The following is a 17,505-nucleotide window of genomic DNA, read 5'->3' as shown; positions in this document are numbered from 1 at the left end:
TAATTAGTTTTCGAATTTTCACAATAAAAATGGTTTTCATTTGAACCATCCCCTATATGAGATACCATTCAATTTTGGAGGATACCTACTGCCATATATTACGAACGCACTGCAAAAGTATAAAAATAATTCTTAACTAACAAGCTTCTAATTTTCTAAATCTGTTTTCTTTCATTCTATAAAGCAAATTCTATCTCCTAGTGATCCTCAAACAAGTTCACTTTACCTTCTTCTCAGATCCTAACCGGTTTTAAGCCAAAATTAAGAAATCTAAGAACTGGGTTTTCTAATATTTCTAAAAAATATCGAAACCCAGTGCACAAGATCACACCTTTATTATATTTCATCTTCATTTTGAGATTCACATGCTAAACCCACTTTCTCTAAGCCAAAATCCATCCGAATATCCATTGGGATTAGTGTTTTCATGATTCCCCATTTAGGTTTCTTGATAATGGAGCCCAGAAAAAACGAACAGTAGAGAAAGGATTTACGGGTTTCTGAGTTCCGACGGGGGTGTGTTTGGTAAGGACTTGCAGGTTTCCAGCACCGTCTTTCCGTGATGTATAAGATTTTTTTTTTTGAAAAATGTTTTGGTGGTTCTGGTATCAGGGAAAGGGAGGACGAGAGGTGAGAGACTGAAAGAGGTGACAATAACAGTGGTGGTGTTGGTGGGTTGGTGGGTTGGTGGTGGTGGTTGTGGTGGAAAGTGGAGAAGAAGAAGAATGATAAAAGATAGGGTTTTATTTATAAATATAGTTTAAATAAAGGGTATCGTAAAATGACAGAAATACCCTCATTTGCCTTGCACATGACTACACTTAACTGATATATTTAATAGGGTTAGTGCTAAAAGACGTAGGATGTAATACCTTTTACAAATAAAAGATTTAGACTGTAATTATTAAAGTTAAAGGCTATCCATTGCAATTTGATACAAACATAAAGGAAGAAAAGTGTGATTTACCCAACCTAAATTTCAACATTCCATAATGATAAATATTATTGTATTTAAAATATATAAGTAAATAACGTCATATTTATGTTTTACTTTTTAAAATAAAAGGTTGTATGACTTTATAGCCTAGTGAAATCTTAGGGGTGAGATAAGGCTTTAAGACCAATAAGTTTTAGGTTCGATTCTCGCAATGGGGTTTTTTCCATATTTATTGGGTTCCTCCTGAATTGGTGTATATGCATTATGCCTAGTGGAGATGGATATGATCGGGTGTGGTTTCGCTTTGGCACGATATTACTCCACAGGTCCGTTAGTGATCCAAATTTGCGTTTCAAAAAAATAAAAAAATAAAAGGTGGTGTAAGAATAATGTATATTTTTAATTATATTTTCATGTATTGAGATTTGTAAGTATTCTTTTCGTATATGTTATATTTTGTTAGAGTTAATAGCAAAAATTGTTCCTGAGGTTTGCTCACTTTTGTCACTTTAGTTCAAAATCTAAAATTTTTAAATCTGGGTCCCTAATGTTTGCATTTTGTTGCCATTTTAGTCCAAATTTCAAAAACCCTCTTTTTTGACTGTTGCAACTAGCCTATTTTGTCCTTTTGTGCAGGGGTATTTCGGTCATTTTTATGAGTTATTATAACAAACGCAGATCAAGAACCCCGATCATCTCTCTCAAAGCAGATCATCAAACAACTGAATCATCATCATCTTCTCAAACAACTGAACATCAACACCTGCAACTATGACGAATCAATAACACTAATTAACCCCGAAAATATCAAGTCAAAACCCTTGATAAAAATAAAAAAACAAAAATATGAGAAAGAAGAATTAAAAGAGGCTCAGATCTGTTAATAATAATCAAAACAAAGAGGAACCAACCGCCATGGCTGCAACCATCGCGGCTGCTTCAACAGCCGGATATTACCCCGCCAAGATACGGTAAGTCTCAAGCTTCACTCGATTCAGTCAGACAACGAAAAAATCATCGTCGCCTCTTTATGAGTTATTATAACAAACCCAGATCAAGAACCCAGATCATCTCTCTCAAAGCAGATCATCAAACAACTGAATCATCATCATCTTCTCAAACAACTGAACATCAACACCTGCAACTCTGACGAATCAATAACACTAGTTAACCCCGAAAATATCAAGTCAAAACCCTTGATAAAAATAAAAAATGAAAATATGAAAAAGAAGAATTAAAAGAGGCTTAGATCTGTTAATAATAATCAAAACAAAGAGGAACCAACCGCCTTGGCTGCAAACATCGCGGCTGCTTCAACAGTCGGATATTACCCTGCCAAGATACGGTAAGTCTCAAGCTTCACTCGATTCACTCAGACAATGAAAAAATCATTATCGCCTCTGATCGTTGCTGTTGTACCTCATATCAAGTCAAAACCCTCTGATCGTTGCTATTGTATCATCATCGCCTCCGGCGAGGTTTAGAGAGACAAACAGAGGGTAAAAGCTATAGAGAGAGAAGAGAGAGAGTCAGGTGTGTTTAGAGAGAGAGAGAGAGAGAGGAGGTGTAGAGAGTTGTTGTATCATGATCGCCTCCGGCAAGGTTTAGAGAGAGAAAGAGAGGGTAAAAGCTACAGAGAGAGAGAGAAGATAGAGAGTCAGGTATGTTTAAAGAGAGAGAGAGAGAGAGGATGTGCTTGTGGGGTGGGTGTTGATGGTGGCGGTGGTGAGAAGGGGGAGGAGGTGGTGGTGCTATAGAGAGAGACAAGAGAGAGAGTTGATCTGGGTTCTTGATCTGCTTTGAGAGAGATGATCTGGGTTCTTGATCTGGGTTTGTTATAATAACTCATAAAAATGACCAAAATACCCCTGCGTAAAAGGACAAAATAGGCTGGTTGCAACAGTAAAAAAAGGGGGTTTTTGAAATTTGGACTAAAATGGCAATAAAATGCAAACCTCAAGGACCCAGATTTAAAAATTTTAGATTTTAGACTAAAGTGGTAAAAGTGAGCAAACCTCAGAGACCATTTTGGCTATTAACTCATTTTGTTATAATACTTTAGATTAGATTATGTATAAGATTTCTTTTTATTTAAAATTTAATATTTTTATTATTTACTTTTAGGCATATTTTTTCTTTTAGTTTTTCTTTTTTATTAGTTAACTTAAATTAAATTAAATAAGAAACTAAAATAAAAACTATGAATCGAGCATGTTGTTCGTGTGCACGAAACCGACCGAAAATGAAAGAAAGTTAAAAGAGTGAGTTTCAGATAATGAACATTATTTACCGTGAGAGAGAGAGAGAGAAGAAGATGAGCAAGGAGAGGTTGGCGGGGCTGGCTCAGCAGCTCCGGATTTACAAGGTACCGGTGGCGGCTGATGATGATGATGACGATGCAGTGGGTCAGCCCTCAGAAGGATTCAGACCTAAGAAAGCGGTTGTTTTGATCTGCCTTTTCGAACAAAATAATAATGAGGGGATTCGCGTGATTCTTACCAAAAGATCTTCTCGCCTCTCCACACATTCAGGTAGGTAATTCAACTTTACTAGCAGAAATTGGATTGGATTGGAAATAAAATAAAATTAGGCATTAATTGTAGGTGAAGTCGCTTTTCCTGGAGGGAAGGCCGAGGAAGATGACGTAGATGACGCTGACACAGCCACTAGGGAAGCACACGAAGAGATTGGTCTCCATCCTTCCCTCGTAGATGTTGTGGCCTTTCTTCAGCACTCACTGTAATTGGTTTGTTTCTGCAGCATCTTCTGCGGGTAATCCCTGTAATTGGCATACTTTCTGACAGAGATGCCTTCAATCCTACTCCTAATGCTGCTGAAGTAGATGATGTCTTTGATGCTCCTTTGGAAATGTTTCTAAAGGTACCCACCCCCTCCCCTTGTTTTCACTCTACTCTAGCTTCTTCTACTCAAACATGATTTTCTAATGCAGGATGAAAACCAAAGATCTGAAAAGAGAGAATGGATGGGAGAGGAGTATCTGGTTCATTATTTTGACTACCAACACCACCAGCAGCAGCAGCATCAGGTGGTGGTGGTAATAAGAAATATCTTATTTGGGGTCTAACTGCTGGGATCTTGATCCGCGCTGCATCCCTTGTGTACCAGAGACCACCTGATTTTCTTGAGCAAACCCCCAAATTCAAACTTCCTAGAGTCGTAAGCAAGGGCACCATAATGCCATAAGTGCAAGGGCACCATAATGCCATAAGTATGGATTTTATTTCAATTTTACATTTCTTTACTTAATATATTGATATCCCTAGTCTATAAACAACGTGTATATTCCATGAGTCGAGTGGAGAGAACTAACGTGCATAGAGTTTAAAGAGAAAACCGCATACCACAAACTCGCATCAACATGTGTTTGAAGCTAGATACTAAAAGTGCAATGCTCCTCAAGTGTTCTAAAGACTACAACAATTCAAGGAGTTAGTTATGAAGATAGGAATCAAGATTTGAAGTTTAGAGAGAGATGGACATAAATCCTTTGTAGTTCTATGTTTATCTTGTGAACGTTTACCTAGAATAGATTGCTTTATTACTACTTGTATGGTTTAAGGGGGGAGGGGGTGGTCACTAGTGACAGATTTCTATCACTCCCAATATCCAATCAAATCATGCCATGTCATCACCCAATATTCTTTCACTAGTGATAGAATTGTAGTGGGGTGGTATCACTAGTGATGGGATTCCAATGTACAAGTATTAATACACAATGTACAAGCATACACATTCATTCATTCATTCATTCATTCATATCTTAAACGCGTTATATATTCAACGAGTGATACCTATCACTCGTTACAAACATAGAGGCGGCGGTGTTAGTGATAGGATAACTCGTTATGGGGAGTCCATAACACTAGTGACAGATTTCTATCACTCCCAATATCCAATCAAATCATGCCATGTCATCACCCAATATTCTATCACTAGTGATAGAATTGTAGTGGGGTGGTATCACTAGTGATGGGATTCCAATGTACAAGTATTAATACACAATGTACAAGCATACACATTCATTCATTCATTCATTCATTCATTCATATCTTCAACGCGTTATATATTCAACGAGTGATACCTATCACTCGTTACAAACATAGAGGCGGCGGTGTTAGTGATAGGATAACTCGTTATGGGGAGTCCATAACGGACCGCCCCCTCCCCCCCTAAGATTAGCTATGGCTTTTCTTTTGATGTCGTTTACATTACATGACTGATTATACAAGCAATAAGTTGATTTTGATCTGGATAGAGCAGCATTTTAACACCAAATCGTCCACTGCCTGTCTTATGACTCCGCCTCCACTGCTGTCATGTGCTACCTTCCTCACCATTGGCCGTCGTAAAACGATATGATATTATTTTTTTAAAAGAAAAACTTGTTTCTACCGTGCCCATTTAGTTTTCACCTGAAACAAACTGATACTTGTTTACAACGACCCGCCGTGAAACAAACAATTTTGAAGGAACCAACTCACTACAAGCTAGGGGTGTGCACGGTTCGGTTCGGTTCGGTTTTTGGGAAAAATCAAAACCAAAACCGAAATGTCAGTTTTTGGCTTTTTAAAACCGTTCGGTTTTGGTTTTTTTGGCTTCGGTATTTTCGATTTTTATATCGGTTCGGTGTTTTGGTTATTTCGGTTTTTGGAACAAAATTATGTAAGATTCAAAAAAAATATAAAGTATAATTTAAAATCTAAGAATCTTTATTATATGTTACATTTAAGTTATTATAGTTAACTTCTTTAATTAATATTGTTTACATAAACCGAACCTTCTAATCTATTTTTATGTTTCTCTAAAGTTTTTATTAAGACATTTTCTTTTATAACAATTTAAGATCATTTAATTTTTATATAAAATTTTGTTATTTCTTGTAGTTAATAAATAGATCACTTCAATTATAAATAAACATGTAATGTTTTTATTATAAACACTTAAGATTCAAGAATAAAACTAATAATTTCTAGACTAAATTGCACAAATCAACCTTTATGTCATACCTAAACTACACTTCATACCTTTCACTATGAAATCTGCCAATCCCAACCTTTATGTTCATGTTTTGTTACATTCCATAACCTTTACAACTAATAAGGGTTTTCAACAAGATTAAAGTCACTCAAGTTATGTGTTTTGCTGTTGTCGGGGTGATTCAAATTTATTATTACGTAACACTACTAATCGACATTTGGTTATAAGTGTTACTCCCATAAGGCTTTTCAACCACACCTTATTCTCAAAACTGGTGGCTTAGTTGATTGGAACTCCTTTCGGCTCATGAATGAAGTCACTCAAGTTGTGTTTGGGTGATTCAAATTTATTATTTAGTAATACTACGCAATCAACTTATGGTTATGAAAACCCAAGTTATGTGTTCTTTGACTTGATTCATGGTGCCAAGTAAGTCTATAATGTTATGAATTAAATTAGGATTTATTTAATTCTTTGATAATCCTTGTAAGGAATATAAAATGCTGATTTACCAAAATACCTTGTATTACACTATTATATAGCTTGAGTCATGCTAAATGTATAAGTATGGGCATGTGAAATGTCCATGCGAAAAGTGCTCATAGCACTTTTTGCGTGGCACGTGACATTTCACATGCAAAATGGTTACGCTTATTTGGGTTTTCGGTCTTAGTATAAATAGGTGTATTGTGTGTTCATCAGTTAGTTTTTGGTGCTCAAAGTTCTTGTACTCACTTTCATATGTTCAATACAATCAAACTGGGTTTTATTTACATCTTTGTGTGTGTGATTGTTCTCGGATTACTTGTGATTGTATTCCACCTTTCACAAGTGATTGTTGCAATCAGAATTTGATCGCAAATTCATCGTTTAGGACATATAATTGGTATAAGCTCTCGATTTAAAGGGTTGTAAGCTGTTTCTAGTTGATTTTGAGATGCTTACATACGATGTTCGGATTGATTTTGCTTTTTGAGTGGTTATAAAGATGTTCAAAGCTTTTGGTTGAGTTTTTGGATCTGAATTTGCAGATCTATGGTTGGTGTAATATGAGTTATGAGTGAATACGATTGCTCGGTTCACTATTCTACAAGTTTTAATCGGTTGAATTTGTCTAGTTATAAAACTTGATGGCTAAATTCGGGATCAGAGCTATTTTTGGAGGTTTATTCAGTTGAAGATTTTCACTCCAATTGTTGAAGGACACAAAAGGAACAATCCAGAACATTAATCTTTGAACCTATTAATGTAAATATGCAACATCATATTATTTTCGGGTGTGGTGTTACAAAAACCATCATTAAATATGCATAATATAAATCCGTACACGAATCTCATAATATATACACCATGCTTATTGTATATGCATTGCTCCATATGTATTTGATAGCTTTATTATGTTTATGAATTTATATAGTACTACATTCACGGTGCATAAATCGAGATGCCTTTAGCTTCTACACAAGGAGTTGAATCGAGGCATGGTGTATGAACCTTTAAATAAACTCCTATAAATCAATCTATATGCAGCCTCTGTCAAATGTACTCCATCCCAGCTAACGTATGTATCTGGATCAGCACATGTAGTGGATGATGCAGCACCACATTCAACTGTCTCGTTGAAGTTATATGGTCCTCCTGCACCACAACATGCCTTCAAAGCTCCGTTCAAAAACCCTGTAATTAATATTTACACACCATGATTCTACACATATATTCATACTTAACAAAAAATATCATGGAAAGTTATTTAACGAAAAGTTACCAAATTCTTTTGGGGATCGATAAAGCTGCATGGCAGCATTGTAGTAATCAGCATAAATGATATTGACATGGTGGTAATTAAACTTTCGGATTTTCTCTAATTCCCTTTGGAGTAGTTGATTATGGTACTCTGCAAATTTGTTTAACCAAATGATGCAACCAGTTTTGTTATCATACATCTTGGTATCAGAGTTATTGTACATCGCCAAATAGCTTGATGAGCATCCGATGGGAAAGTTTCCAGGAACAATGATGGTTTTAGCACCAAGTTTAATTACTTCCTGCACGAATTTTTCATAAAGTTGATGATATCTTGTTATCGATCCCACAAACCATTACTAGATAGTATTGCAAATATATATAATTGCTTTGATTATGCTGTATCTTACGTTAACTGCTGCAATGATAGTTTTGATAACAAGAGGAACAAACGACTTGACTTCATTGATGGGTTTACCCGCTCTTAGTTCATGATTGTAGTCATTGCCACCAATCTCACCCATAAGAATTAGTGAATGTTGAAGCAAGTGTTGGCAATCTACCGGAGAAAAATTAGTATAGATTGAATCAGGTAAAGAACAATCATTATGGGCTATTAAAGTACCTGAAGAAGTGGGACATATGAATTGTTTAAACCATTTGAGTTGAACTTGTAAGCTTGCATTGGTAGTTGGATTTGAAACTCCTCTTGCTTCATGAAAAGATGAACTCAAGGCGGTTGCACCCGCCACCGCGTAGTTCACTCCTTGTCGTACTTCTTTCTTTCTAAGATTGCTCTTGTCACCCACATACGGTGGTATCAATGGCAATCCAAGACCTTCAGCTTCACACCCAAAGAAAGAAATTATTTCAATTACTAGGAGTAGATAATAACCAAATATTAATTACGTAAAACCTGCCTTATAAAAACTTTCTAGTTGTTACTTGTATAATTTGATCAAGTTTGTATATTTATACTAGTATTGTTATCATCCATATCTAAGAGCATTTCACTAAAAACAACTATATTTTCTTTCTCATTTCAATTAAATAATATTTTTTTTATATTTTTATCATTACCTTTTCTCTCTTCTCTACTCACAACCACTTTCAAAATATATTAAAAAATTATAAATGGTGAACAGTGTCCTCCCAAATTTACAGATAAAGAGTAACGGTTTCTCTCCCCTCTACTCACAACCACTTCCAACCACCTACAATCAATTTTCATAATATAAAAAACTCTCTCACAGAATTTAGGAAACTGATTGTGAATGCTCTAACATCTTTTTTTTAAGTTATTATCTTTATCATTAAATTATATTTTTGCTCCATTGTTATTATATTAACAATTTCTAACAAAATTCTCTATAATATCCATAGTTTAAATGGCAAAAAATGAGTGTTTTTTTTTTTTTTTTATATTCACAATTTCTAACATGTTTCCCTTATTTACCATTCAAACTGTTCAAACCGTTTATACCTTGTTGAGTTCACTGAAATTTTGAATTAACTAAGCGATGAAGTTAAATAACATAACATGCTACGGGTTCATATAAAAATGAAGCTCAAAGCAACGCCAAATAATGATTTAAACATGTAATAAGAAATATTAAAAATAGGTAATTAGGTTGGTATTGTTATAATCAAGGTAATATTATATTATGTTTTAGCAAGACAAGATATTACCCAAAGCAAATCCAGCTTGATCATATCAAACATCTGGCTAGCTAGTTACAAATTTAGGTAAATGTTGTATGGAATGGTTGGTACCTATGAAGTCAATAATGAGGCGGCCATTGGAGCAGCGACCAGTGGGTTTATGAAAGAAAGTTTCTCCATAAGGTGGGAATAAAAAATGCGGTGGCTCGCTGTGATGAATAGCGACTAGATTTTTAATGTTGCCTGTGTCTGCTAGTGAGTTGCCAAAGCTGATGATGGAAGTATAATTGCACTCATAAGCATACGAGATCCTAGACATAAGTAACAATATTGCAAAGCAAATGGAAATGGCCATTGATAACTTGAGTTGGTTTCCTGAATCAATATCTATGTATCTATTTATAAGGGAAACTTATCACACATATAGAATTGGTTAAGCTAACGTACCCAAGTCACAAATAGACACGTGTTGGGAGTTTAAACAAATTAACAAGTTTTCTAAAATAATCGAATTCTTTAATTAAGGCCGGTGGGTGTAAAGGTTGACCATCACTTGGTGATGAACCACCACGTAAGGGGCCACGTACCAAGAGGTCATCACCTCAACCAAGTGATGAGCCAGGCCTGGGGTGTGCGTAATGAATTTCCTTTTTTTTTTGACAAATAATATTAAACCCACTTTAATTTAGAAAACCCGGGAAACTCAAAGCTCCCGATGTTTTTTTATCTTGAAAAAATTTACACATGTTATATACATGTTTTTAAGGGTTTTGGGCAAAAAAAAAAACCAAAAAAGCGCCGAGTAAATATTTAAAAAAAAAATAAACAAGTTTTGGTGTAACACATGTTACATTCATCTGACATATTTGTAACATGTGTTACACCAAAACTTGTTTATTTTTTTTTAAAATATCTACTCGGCGTTTTTTTTGATTTTTTTTTGCCCAAAACCCTTAAAAACATGTATATAACATGTGTAATTTTTTTCAAGAAAAAAAAAAACATCGGGAGCTTTGAGTTTCCCGGGTTTTCTAAATTAAAGTGGGTTTTCTATAGATACTTACATTATATATATATATATATATATATATATATATATATATATATATATATATATATATAGGGCCGCTAGAATGAGAACCACCTCGAGTTGTAAGAACCGCGAGAACTACACCCCACGGAGCGCCGTTCGCCATCATTTTTTTTTATAAGAACCGCGAGAACCACACCATCCGGGTCGCCGTTTACCAAGATTTTTTTTTACAACTAGATGTGTGTATTATAGACACATCCGTAAAAAAAATTTAAACGACGCGGCCGAGGGGGTAGTTTTTTACACCACAAGTTTGGTGTTTTTATTTTTTTTTACACCAAACTTGTGGTGTAAAAAACTACCCCCTCGGCCGCGGCGTTTAAATTTTTTTTTTTTTACGGATGTGTTTATAATACACACATCTAGTTGTAAATAAAAATCATGGTAAATGGCGGTCCGGATGGTGTGGTTCTCGCGATTCTTATAACTCGAGGTGGTTCTTATTTTAGCGTAAATATATATATATATATATGGTTCGCATGCAACAATCTTCAAAAGAATTAGACAAGGTTACATGTTCTAGACCCACAAAACTGATTTAAAGCACGTTGGCAAACACACAAAGTAAATAACACTCTTTTTATTCTCTTAGAAAAGGTTACACATGTATCCATTTATCCGCTCAAATCATAAAACTATTATGACTAATATTTACAGCAAAATATGTGAAAATAATATTCGTTATTTAATTATTTAATATGATAGGCACAGAAATTATGTTTTATTTTTTTAAAGTCAAATTCGGCCCGAGTAAATTACTTTTTGAGTCCCTGAGTTTTAGTGGTTTTAACCACTTGAGTCCAAAATCAAAAAGTTTTACACTCCGAGTCCCTAACCGCTCATTTTATAACGTTTTAAGTCTCTGTGTTTTAGCGGTTTTAACCACTTGAGTACAAAATCAAAAGTACAAGTGTTAAAAGTTGGACTCAAAACGTTACAAAATAAGTGATTAATCACTATAATACAGGGACTCAAAAAGTTATTTACTCTAACATAAATTTACTAATATTTATAGTAGAATACGTGAAAATAATATTCATTATTTAATTTGATAGGCACACAAATTATGTTTTATTTTTTAAAGTCAAATTCAGCCCGAGTTAATCTACTAGATCCGATTTTGGTCGAGGTTGACCACGCTTGATTGATTTTGAGTAATTAGGCAGAGTTGAAGAAAGTCGCCTCGGTAGCCTACCTTGTAGTGATTACTCGAGGAGTACTTGGTATTATAGACCTTGTTTTACAACCATGGTTAACGGTGAATGGGGTGGTATGCGTCAGAGTTCTAACCCTCGTCTGTGGCAATGAGAGCAATCGATAAGGATGGTGGTAGCGAATATGTTGTTGTAGCGACAAAAGCTTAGAAATAAAGGTAGCCGGTGACTAGTGAAGGCCAAAAGCTGGTGGATGTTCATCTAGGTTTTAGTTGACATAGAAAGGTTGGCGCGTGGGTAGGTAAAATTTATCAGTTAGGTTTGGAATGTGTGTTGCACAAGAGGGTATGTTAGTAATTTTACTAGTATAAATGACGAAAAATGTTACTTACCCTTAAACAAATAAACAGCCCCAAATCTCTCGGTTTAGGTTTTTGGGGGGTGTCGGTGGGGGGTGAGTTAAGTGGTTTAGGCTTTCCGTATTAGTGCACATGTGCAGTACAACCAAATTTTTTTTTTTTTTGAAATTCTTTTTCCATATATAAAAAGTAGCGATTTTTCTAAAAAAAATTGTAAAAAAAAAAAAAAATTTTTGTATGTTTTTTAGGTTTTTTTAATTAGTTTTCGAATTTTCACAATAAAAATGGTTTTCATTTGAACCATCCCCTATATGAGATACCATTCAATTTTGGAGGATACTTACTGCCATATATTACGAACGCACTGCAAAAGTATAAAAATAATTCTTAACTAACAAGCTTCTAATTTTCTAAATCTGTTTTCTTTCATTCTATAAAGCAAATTCTATCTCCTAGTGATCCTCAAACAAGTTCACTTTACCTTCTTCTCAGATCCTAACCGGTTTTAAGCCAAAATTAAGAAATCTAAGAACTGGGTTTTCTAATATTTCTAAAAAATATCGAAACCCAGTGCACAAGATCACACCTTTATTATATTTCATCTTCATTTTGAGATTCACATGCTAAACCCACTTTCTCTAAGCCAAAATCCATCCGGATATCCATTGGGATTAGTGTTTTCATGATTCCCCATTTAGGTTTCTTGATAATGGAGCCCAGAAAAAACGAACAATAGAGAAAGGATTTACGGGTTTCTGAGTTCCGACGGGGGTGTGTTTGGTAAGGACTTGCAGGTTTCCAGCACCGTCTTTCCGTGATGTATAAGATTTTTTTTTTGAAAAATGTTTTGGTGGTTCTGGTATCAGGGAAAGGGAGGACGAGAGGTGAGAGACTGAAAGAGGTGACAATAAGAGTGGTGGTGTTGGTGGGTTGGTGGTGGTGGTGGTTGTGGTGGAAAGTGGAGAAGAAGAAGAATGATAAAAGATAGGGTTTTATTTATAAATATAGTTTAAATAAAGGGTATCGTAAAATGACAGAAATACCCTCATTTGCCTTGCACATGACTACACTTAACTGATATATTTAATAGGGTTAGTGCTAAAAGACGTAGGATGTAATACCTTTTACAAATAAAAGATTTAGACTGTAATTATTAAAGTTAAAGGCTATCCATTGCAATTTGATACAAATATAAAGGAAGAAAAGTGTGATTTACCCAACCTAAATTTCAACATTCCATAATGATAAATATTATTGTATTTAAAATATAAAAGTAAATAACGTCATATTTATGTTTTACTTTTTAAAATAAAAGGTTGTATGACTTTATAGCCTAGTGAAATCTTAGGGGTGAGATAAGGCTTTAAGACCAATAAGTTTTAGGTTCGATTCTCGCAATGGGGTTTTTTCCATATTTATTGGGTTCCTCCTGAATTGGTGTATATGCATTATGCCTAGTGGAGATGGATATGATCGGGTGTGGTTTCGCTTTGGCACGATATTACTCCACAGGTCCGTTAGTGATCCAAATTTGCGTTTCAAAAAAATAAAAAAATAAAAGGTGGTGTAAGAATAATGTATATTTTTAATTATATTTTCATGTATTGAGATTTGTAAGTATTCTTTTCGTATATGTTATATTTTGTTAGAGTTAATACCCAAAATTGTTCCTGAGGTTTGCTCACTTTTGTCACTTTAGTTCAAAATCTAAAATTTTTAAATCTGGGTCCCTAATGTTTGCATTTTGTTGCCATTTTAGTCCAAATTTCAAAAACCCTCTTTTTTAACTGTTGCAACTAGCCTATTTTGTCCTTTTGTGCAGGGGTATTTCGGTCATTTTTATGAGTTATTATAACAAACGCAGATCAAGAACCCCGATCATCTCTCTCAAAGCAGATCATCAAACAACTGAATCATCATCATCTTCTCAAACAACTGAACATCAACACCTGCAACTATGACGAATCAATAACACTAATTAACCCCGAAAATATCAAGTCAAAACCCTTGATAAAAAAAAAACAAAAATATGAGAAAGAAGAATTAAAAGAGGCTCAGATCTGTTAATAATAATCAAAACAAAGAGGAACCAACCGCCATGGCTGCAACCATCGCGGCTGCTTCAATAGCCGGATATTACCCCGCCAAGATACGGTAAGTCTCAAGCTTCACTCGATTCAGTCAGACAACGAAAAAATCATCGTCGCCTCTTTATGAGTTATTATAACAAACCCAGATCAAGAACCCAGATCATCTCTCTCAAAGCAGATCATCAAACAACTGAATCATCATCATCTTCTCAAACAACTGAACATCAACACCTGCAACTATGACGAATCAATAACACTAATTAACCCCGAAAATATCAAGTCAAAACCCTTGATAAAAATAAAAAATGAAAATATGAAAAAGAAGAATTAAAAGAGGCTCAGATCTGTTAATAATAATCAAAACAAAGAGGAACCAACCGCCTTGGCTGCAAACATCGCGGCTGCTTCAACAGTCGGATATTACCCTGCCAAGATACGGTAAGTCTCAAGCTTCACTCGATTCACTCAGACAATGAAAAACTCATTATCGCCTCTGATCGTTGCTGTTGTACCTCATATCAAGTCAAAACCCTCTGATCGTTGCTGTTGTATCATCATCGCCTCCGGCGAGGTTTAGAGAGACAAACAGAGGGTAAAAGCTATAAAGAGAGAAGAGAGAGAGTCAGGTGTGTTTAGAGAGAGAGAGAGAGGAGGTGTAGAGAGTTGTTGTATCATGATCGCCTCCGGCAAGGTTTAGAGAGAGAAAGAGAGGGTAAAAGCTACAGAGAGAGAGAGAAGATAGAGAGTCAGGTATGTTTAAAGAGAGAGAGAGAGAGAGGATGTGCTTGTGGGGTGGGTGTTGATGGTGGCGGTGGTGAGAAGGGGGAGGAGGTGGCGGTGGTGGTGCTATAGAGAGAGACAAGAGAGAGAGTTGATCTGGGTTCTTGATCTGCTTTGAGAGAGATGATCTGGATTCTTGATCTGGGTTTGTTATAATAACTCATAAAAATGACCAAAATACCCCTGCGTAAAAGGACAAAATAGGCTGGTTGCAACAGTAAAAAAGGGGGTTTTTGAAATTTGGACTAAAATGGCAATAAAATGCAAACCTCAAGGACCCAGATTTAAAAATTTTGGATTTTAGACTAAAGTGGTAAAAGTGAGCAAACCTCAGGGACCATTTTGGCTATTAACTCATTTTGTTATAATACTTTAGATTAGATTATGTATAAGATTTCTTTTTATTTAAAATTTAATATTTTTATTATTTACTTTTGGGCATATTTTTTCTTTTAGTTTTTCTTTTTTATTAGTTAACTTAAATTAAATTAAATAAGAAACTAAAATAAAAACTATGAATCGAGCATGTTGTTCGTGTGCACGAAACCGACCGAAAATGAAAGAAAGTTAAAAGAGTGAGTTTCAGATAATGAACATTATTTACCGTGAGAGAGAGAGGGAAGAAGATGAGCAAGGAGAGGTTGGCGGGGCTGGCTCAGCAGCTCCGGATTTACAAGGTACCGGTGGCGGCTGATGATGATGATGACGATGCAGTGGGTCAGCCCTCAGAAGGATTCAGACCTAAGAAAGCGGTTGTTTTGATCTGCCTTTTCGAACAAAATAATAATGAGGGGATTCGCGTGATTCTTACCAAAAGATCTTCTCGCCTCTCCACACATTCAGGTAGGTAATTCAACTTTACTAGCAGAAATTGGATTGGATTGGAAATAAAATAAAATTAGGCATTAATTGTAGGTGAAGTCGCTTTGCCTGGAGGGAAGGCCGAGGAAGATGACGTAGATGACGCTGACACAACCACTAGGGAAGCACACGAAGAGATTGGTCTCCATCCTTCCCTCGTAGATGTTGTGGCCTTTCTTCAGCACTCACTGTAATTGGTTTGTTTCTGCAGCATCTTCTGCGGGTAATCCCTGTAATTGGCATACTTTCTGACAGAGATGCCTTCAATCCTACTCCTAATGCTGCTGAAGTAGATGACGTCTTTGATGCTCCTTTGGAAATGTTTCTAAAGGTACCCACCCCCTCCCCTTGTTTTCACTCTACTCTAGCTTCTTCTACTCAAACATGATTTTCTAATGCAGGATGAAAACCGAAGATCTGAAAAAGAGAGAATGGATGGGAGAGGAGTATCTGGTTCATTATTTTGACTACCAACACCACCAGCAGCAGCAGCAGCAGGTGGTGGTGGTAATAAGAAATATCTTATTTGGGGTCTAACTGCTGGGATCTTGATCCGCGCTGCATCCCTTGTGTACCAGAGACCACCTGATTTTCTTGAGCAAACCCCCAAATTCAAACTTCCTAGAGTCGTAAGCAAGGGCACCATAATGCCATAAGTGCAAGGGCACCATATGCCATAAGTATGGATTTTATTTCAATTTTACATTTCTTTACTTAATATATTGATATCCCTAGTCTATAAACAACGTGTATATTCCATGAGTCGAGTGGAGAGAACTAACGTGCATAGAGTTTAAAGAGAAAACCGCATACCACAAACTCGCATCAACATGTGTTTGAAGCTAGATACTAAAAGTGCAATGCTCCTCAAGTGTTCTAAAGACTACAACAATTCAAGGAGTTAGTTATGAAGATAGGAATCAAGATTTGAAGTTTAGAGAGAGATGGACATAAATCCTTTGTAGTTCTATGTTTATCTTGTGAACGTTTACCTAGAATAGATTGCTTTATTACTACTTGTATGGTTTAAGGGGGGAGGGGGTGGTCACTAGTGACAGATTTCTATCACTCCCAATATCCAATCAAATCATGCCATGTCATCACCCAATATTCTATCACTAGTGATAGAATTGTAGTGGGGGTGGTATCACTAGTGATGGGATTCCAATGTACAAGTATTAATACACAATGTACAAGCATACACATTCATTCATTCATTCATATCTTCAACGCGTTATATATTCAACGAGTGATACCTATCACTCGTTACAAACATAGAGGCGGCGGTGTTAGTGATAGGATAACTCGTTATGGGGAGTCCATAACGGACCGCCCCCCCCTAAGATTAGCTATGGCTTTTCTTTTGATGTCGTTTACATTACATGACTGATTATACAAGCAATAAGTTGATTTTGATCTGGATAGAGCAGCATTTTAACACCAAATCGTCCACTGCCTGTCTTATGACTCCGCCTCCACTGCTGTCATGTGCTACCTTCCTCACCATTGGCCGTCGTAAAACGATATGATATTATTTTTTTAAAAGAAAAACTTGTTTCTACCGTGCCCATTTAGTTTTCACCTGAAACAAAGTGATACTTGTTTACAACGACCCGCCGTGAAACAAATAATTTTGAAGGAACCAACTCACTACAAGCTAGGGGTGTGCACGGTTCGGTTCGGTTCGTTTTTTGGGAAAAATCAAAACCAAAACCGAAATGTCAGTTTTTGGCTTTTTAAAACCGTTCGGTTTTGGTTTTTTTGGCTTCGGTATTTTCGGTTTTTATATCGGTTCGGTGTTTTGGTTATTTCGGTTTTTGGAACAAAA

At 35.7% G+C, this 17,505-nt stretch overlaps 1 protein-coding gene and 2 pseudogenes across 2 annotated transcripts; 2 read left to right on the top strand and 1 right to left on the bottom strand.

Moving 5' to 3' along the window:
• The first annotated feature begins 3,212 nt into the window (after window positions 1-3,212).
• On the top strand, window positions 3,213-4,141 carry LOC110869015 (annotated as a pseudogene).
• A 3,047-nt stretch (window positions 4,142-7,188) lies between these two features.
• Window positions 7,189-9,697, bottom strand: LOC110944944 (GDSL esterase/lipase At1g28590). 2 transcript variants are annotated; one of them, XM_022186589.2, is made up of 5 exons: window positions 9,452-9,697; window positions 8,304-8,522; window positions 8,089-8,237; window positions 7,701-7,980; window positions 7,189-7,612 (listed from the first exon to the last, which is right to left on the bottom strand). In XM_022186589.2, exons 1-5 carry the CDS (start codon window positions 9,693-9,695, stop codon window positions 7,386-7,388), a joined length of 1,119 nt encoding a protein of 372 aa, XP_022042281.1. In that variant the 5' UTR covers window positions 9,696-9,697; the 3' UTR covers window positions 7,189-7,385. The 2 variants fall into 2 exon arrangements, with proteins under 2 accessions (XP_022042281.1, XP_035846560.1); XM_035990667.1 differs by having other exon boundaries at window positions 8,089-8,522.
• A 5,745-nt stretch (window positions 9,698-15,442) lies between these two features.
• Window positions 15,443-16,333, top strand: LOC110868928 (annotated as a pseudogene).
• Window positions 16,334-17,505: the final 1,172 nt, after the last annotated feature.

Source organism: Helianthus annuus, chromosome 1 (assembly GCF_002127325.2).
Source record: "Helianthus annuus cultivar XRQ/B chromosome 1, HanXRQr2.0-SUNRISE, whole genome shotgun sequence".
NCBI lineage: Eukaryota > Viridiplantae > Streptophyta > Magnoliopsida > Asterales > Asteraceae > Helianthus > Helianthus annuus.
The sequence above is the reverse complement of the archived record's forward strand: the minus strand, read 5'-3'. Positions and strand labels throughout refer to the sequence as shown.

What these genes read in the sequence shown, in the direction of transcription:
- LOC110944944 (XM_035990667.1), bottom strand. Translation starts at nt 9,695, where the DNA reads ATGGCCATTTCCATTTGCTTTGCAATATTGTTACTTATGTCTAGGATC. An exon ending in CTATCATTGCAGCAGTTAAC is followed by an intron (nt 7,981 to 8,088) that starts GTAAGATACAGC and finishes AAATTCGTGCAG; the next exon opens with GAAGTAATTAAACTTGGTGC. An exon ending in TCGATCCCCAAAAGAATTTG is followed by an intron (nt 7,613 to 7,700) that starts GTAACTTTTCGT and finishes TATTAATTACAG; the next exon opens with GGTTTTTGAACGGAGCTTTG.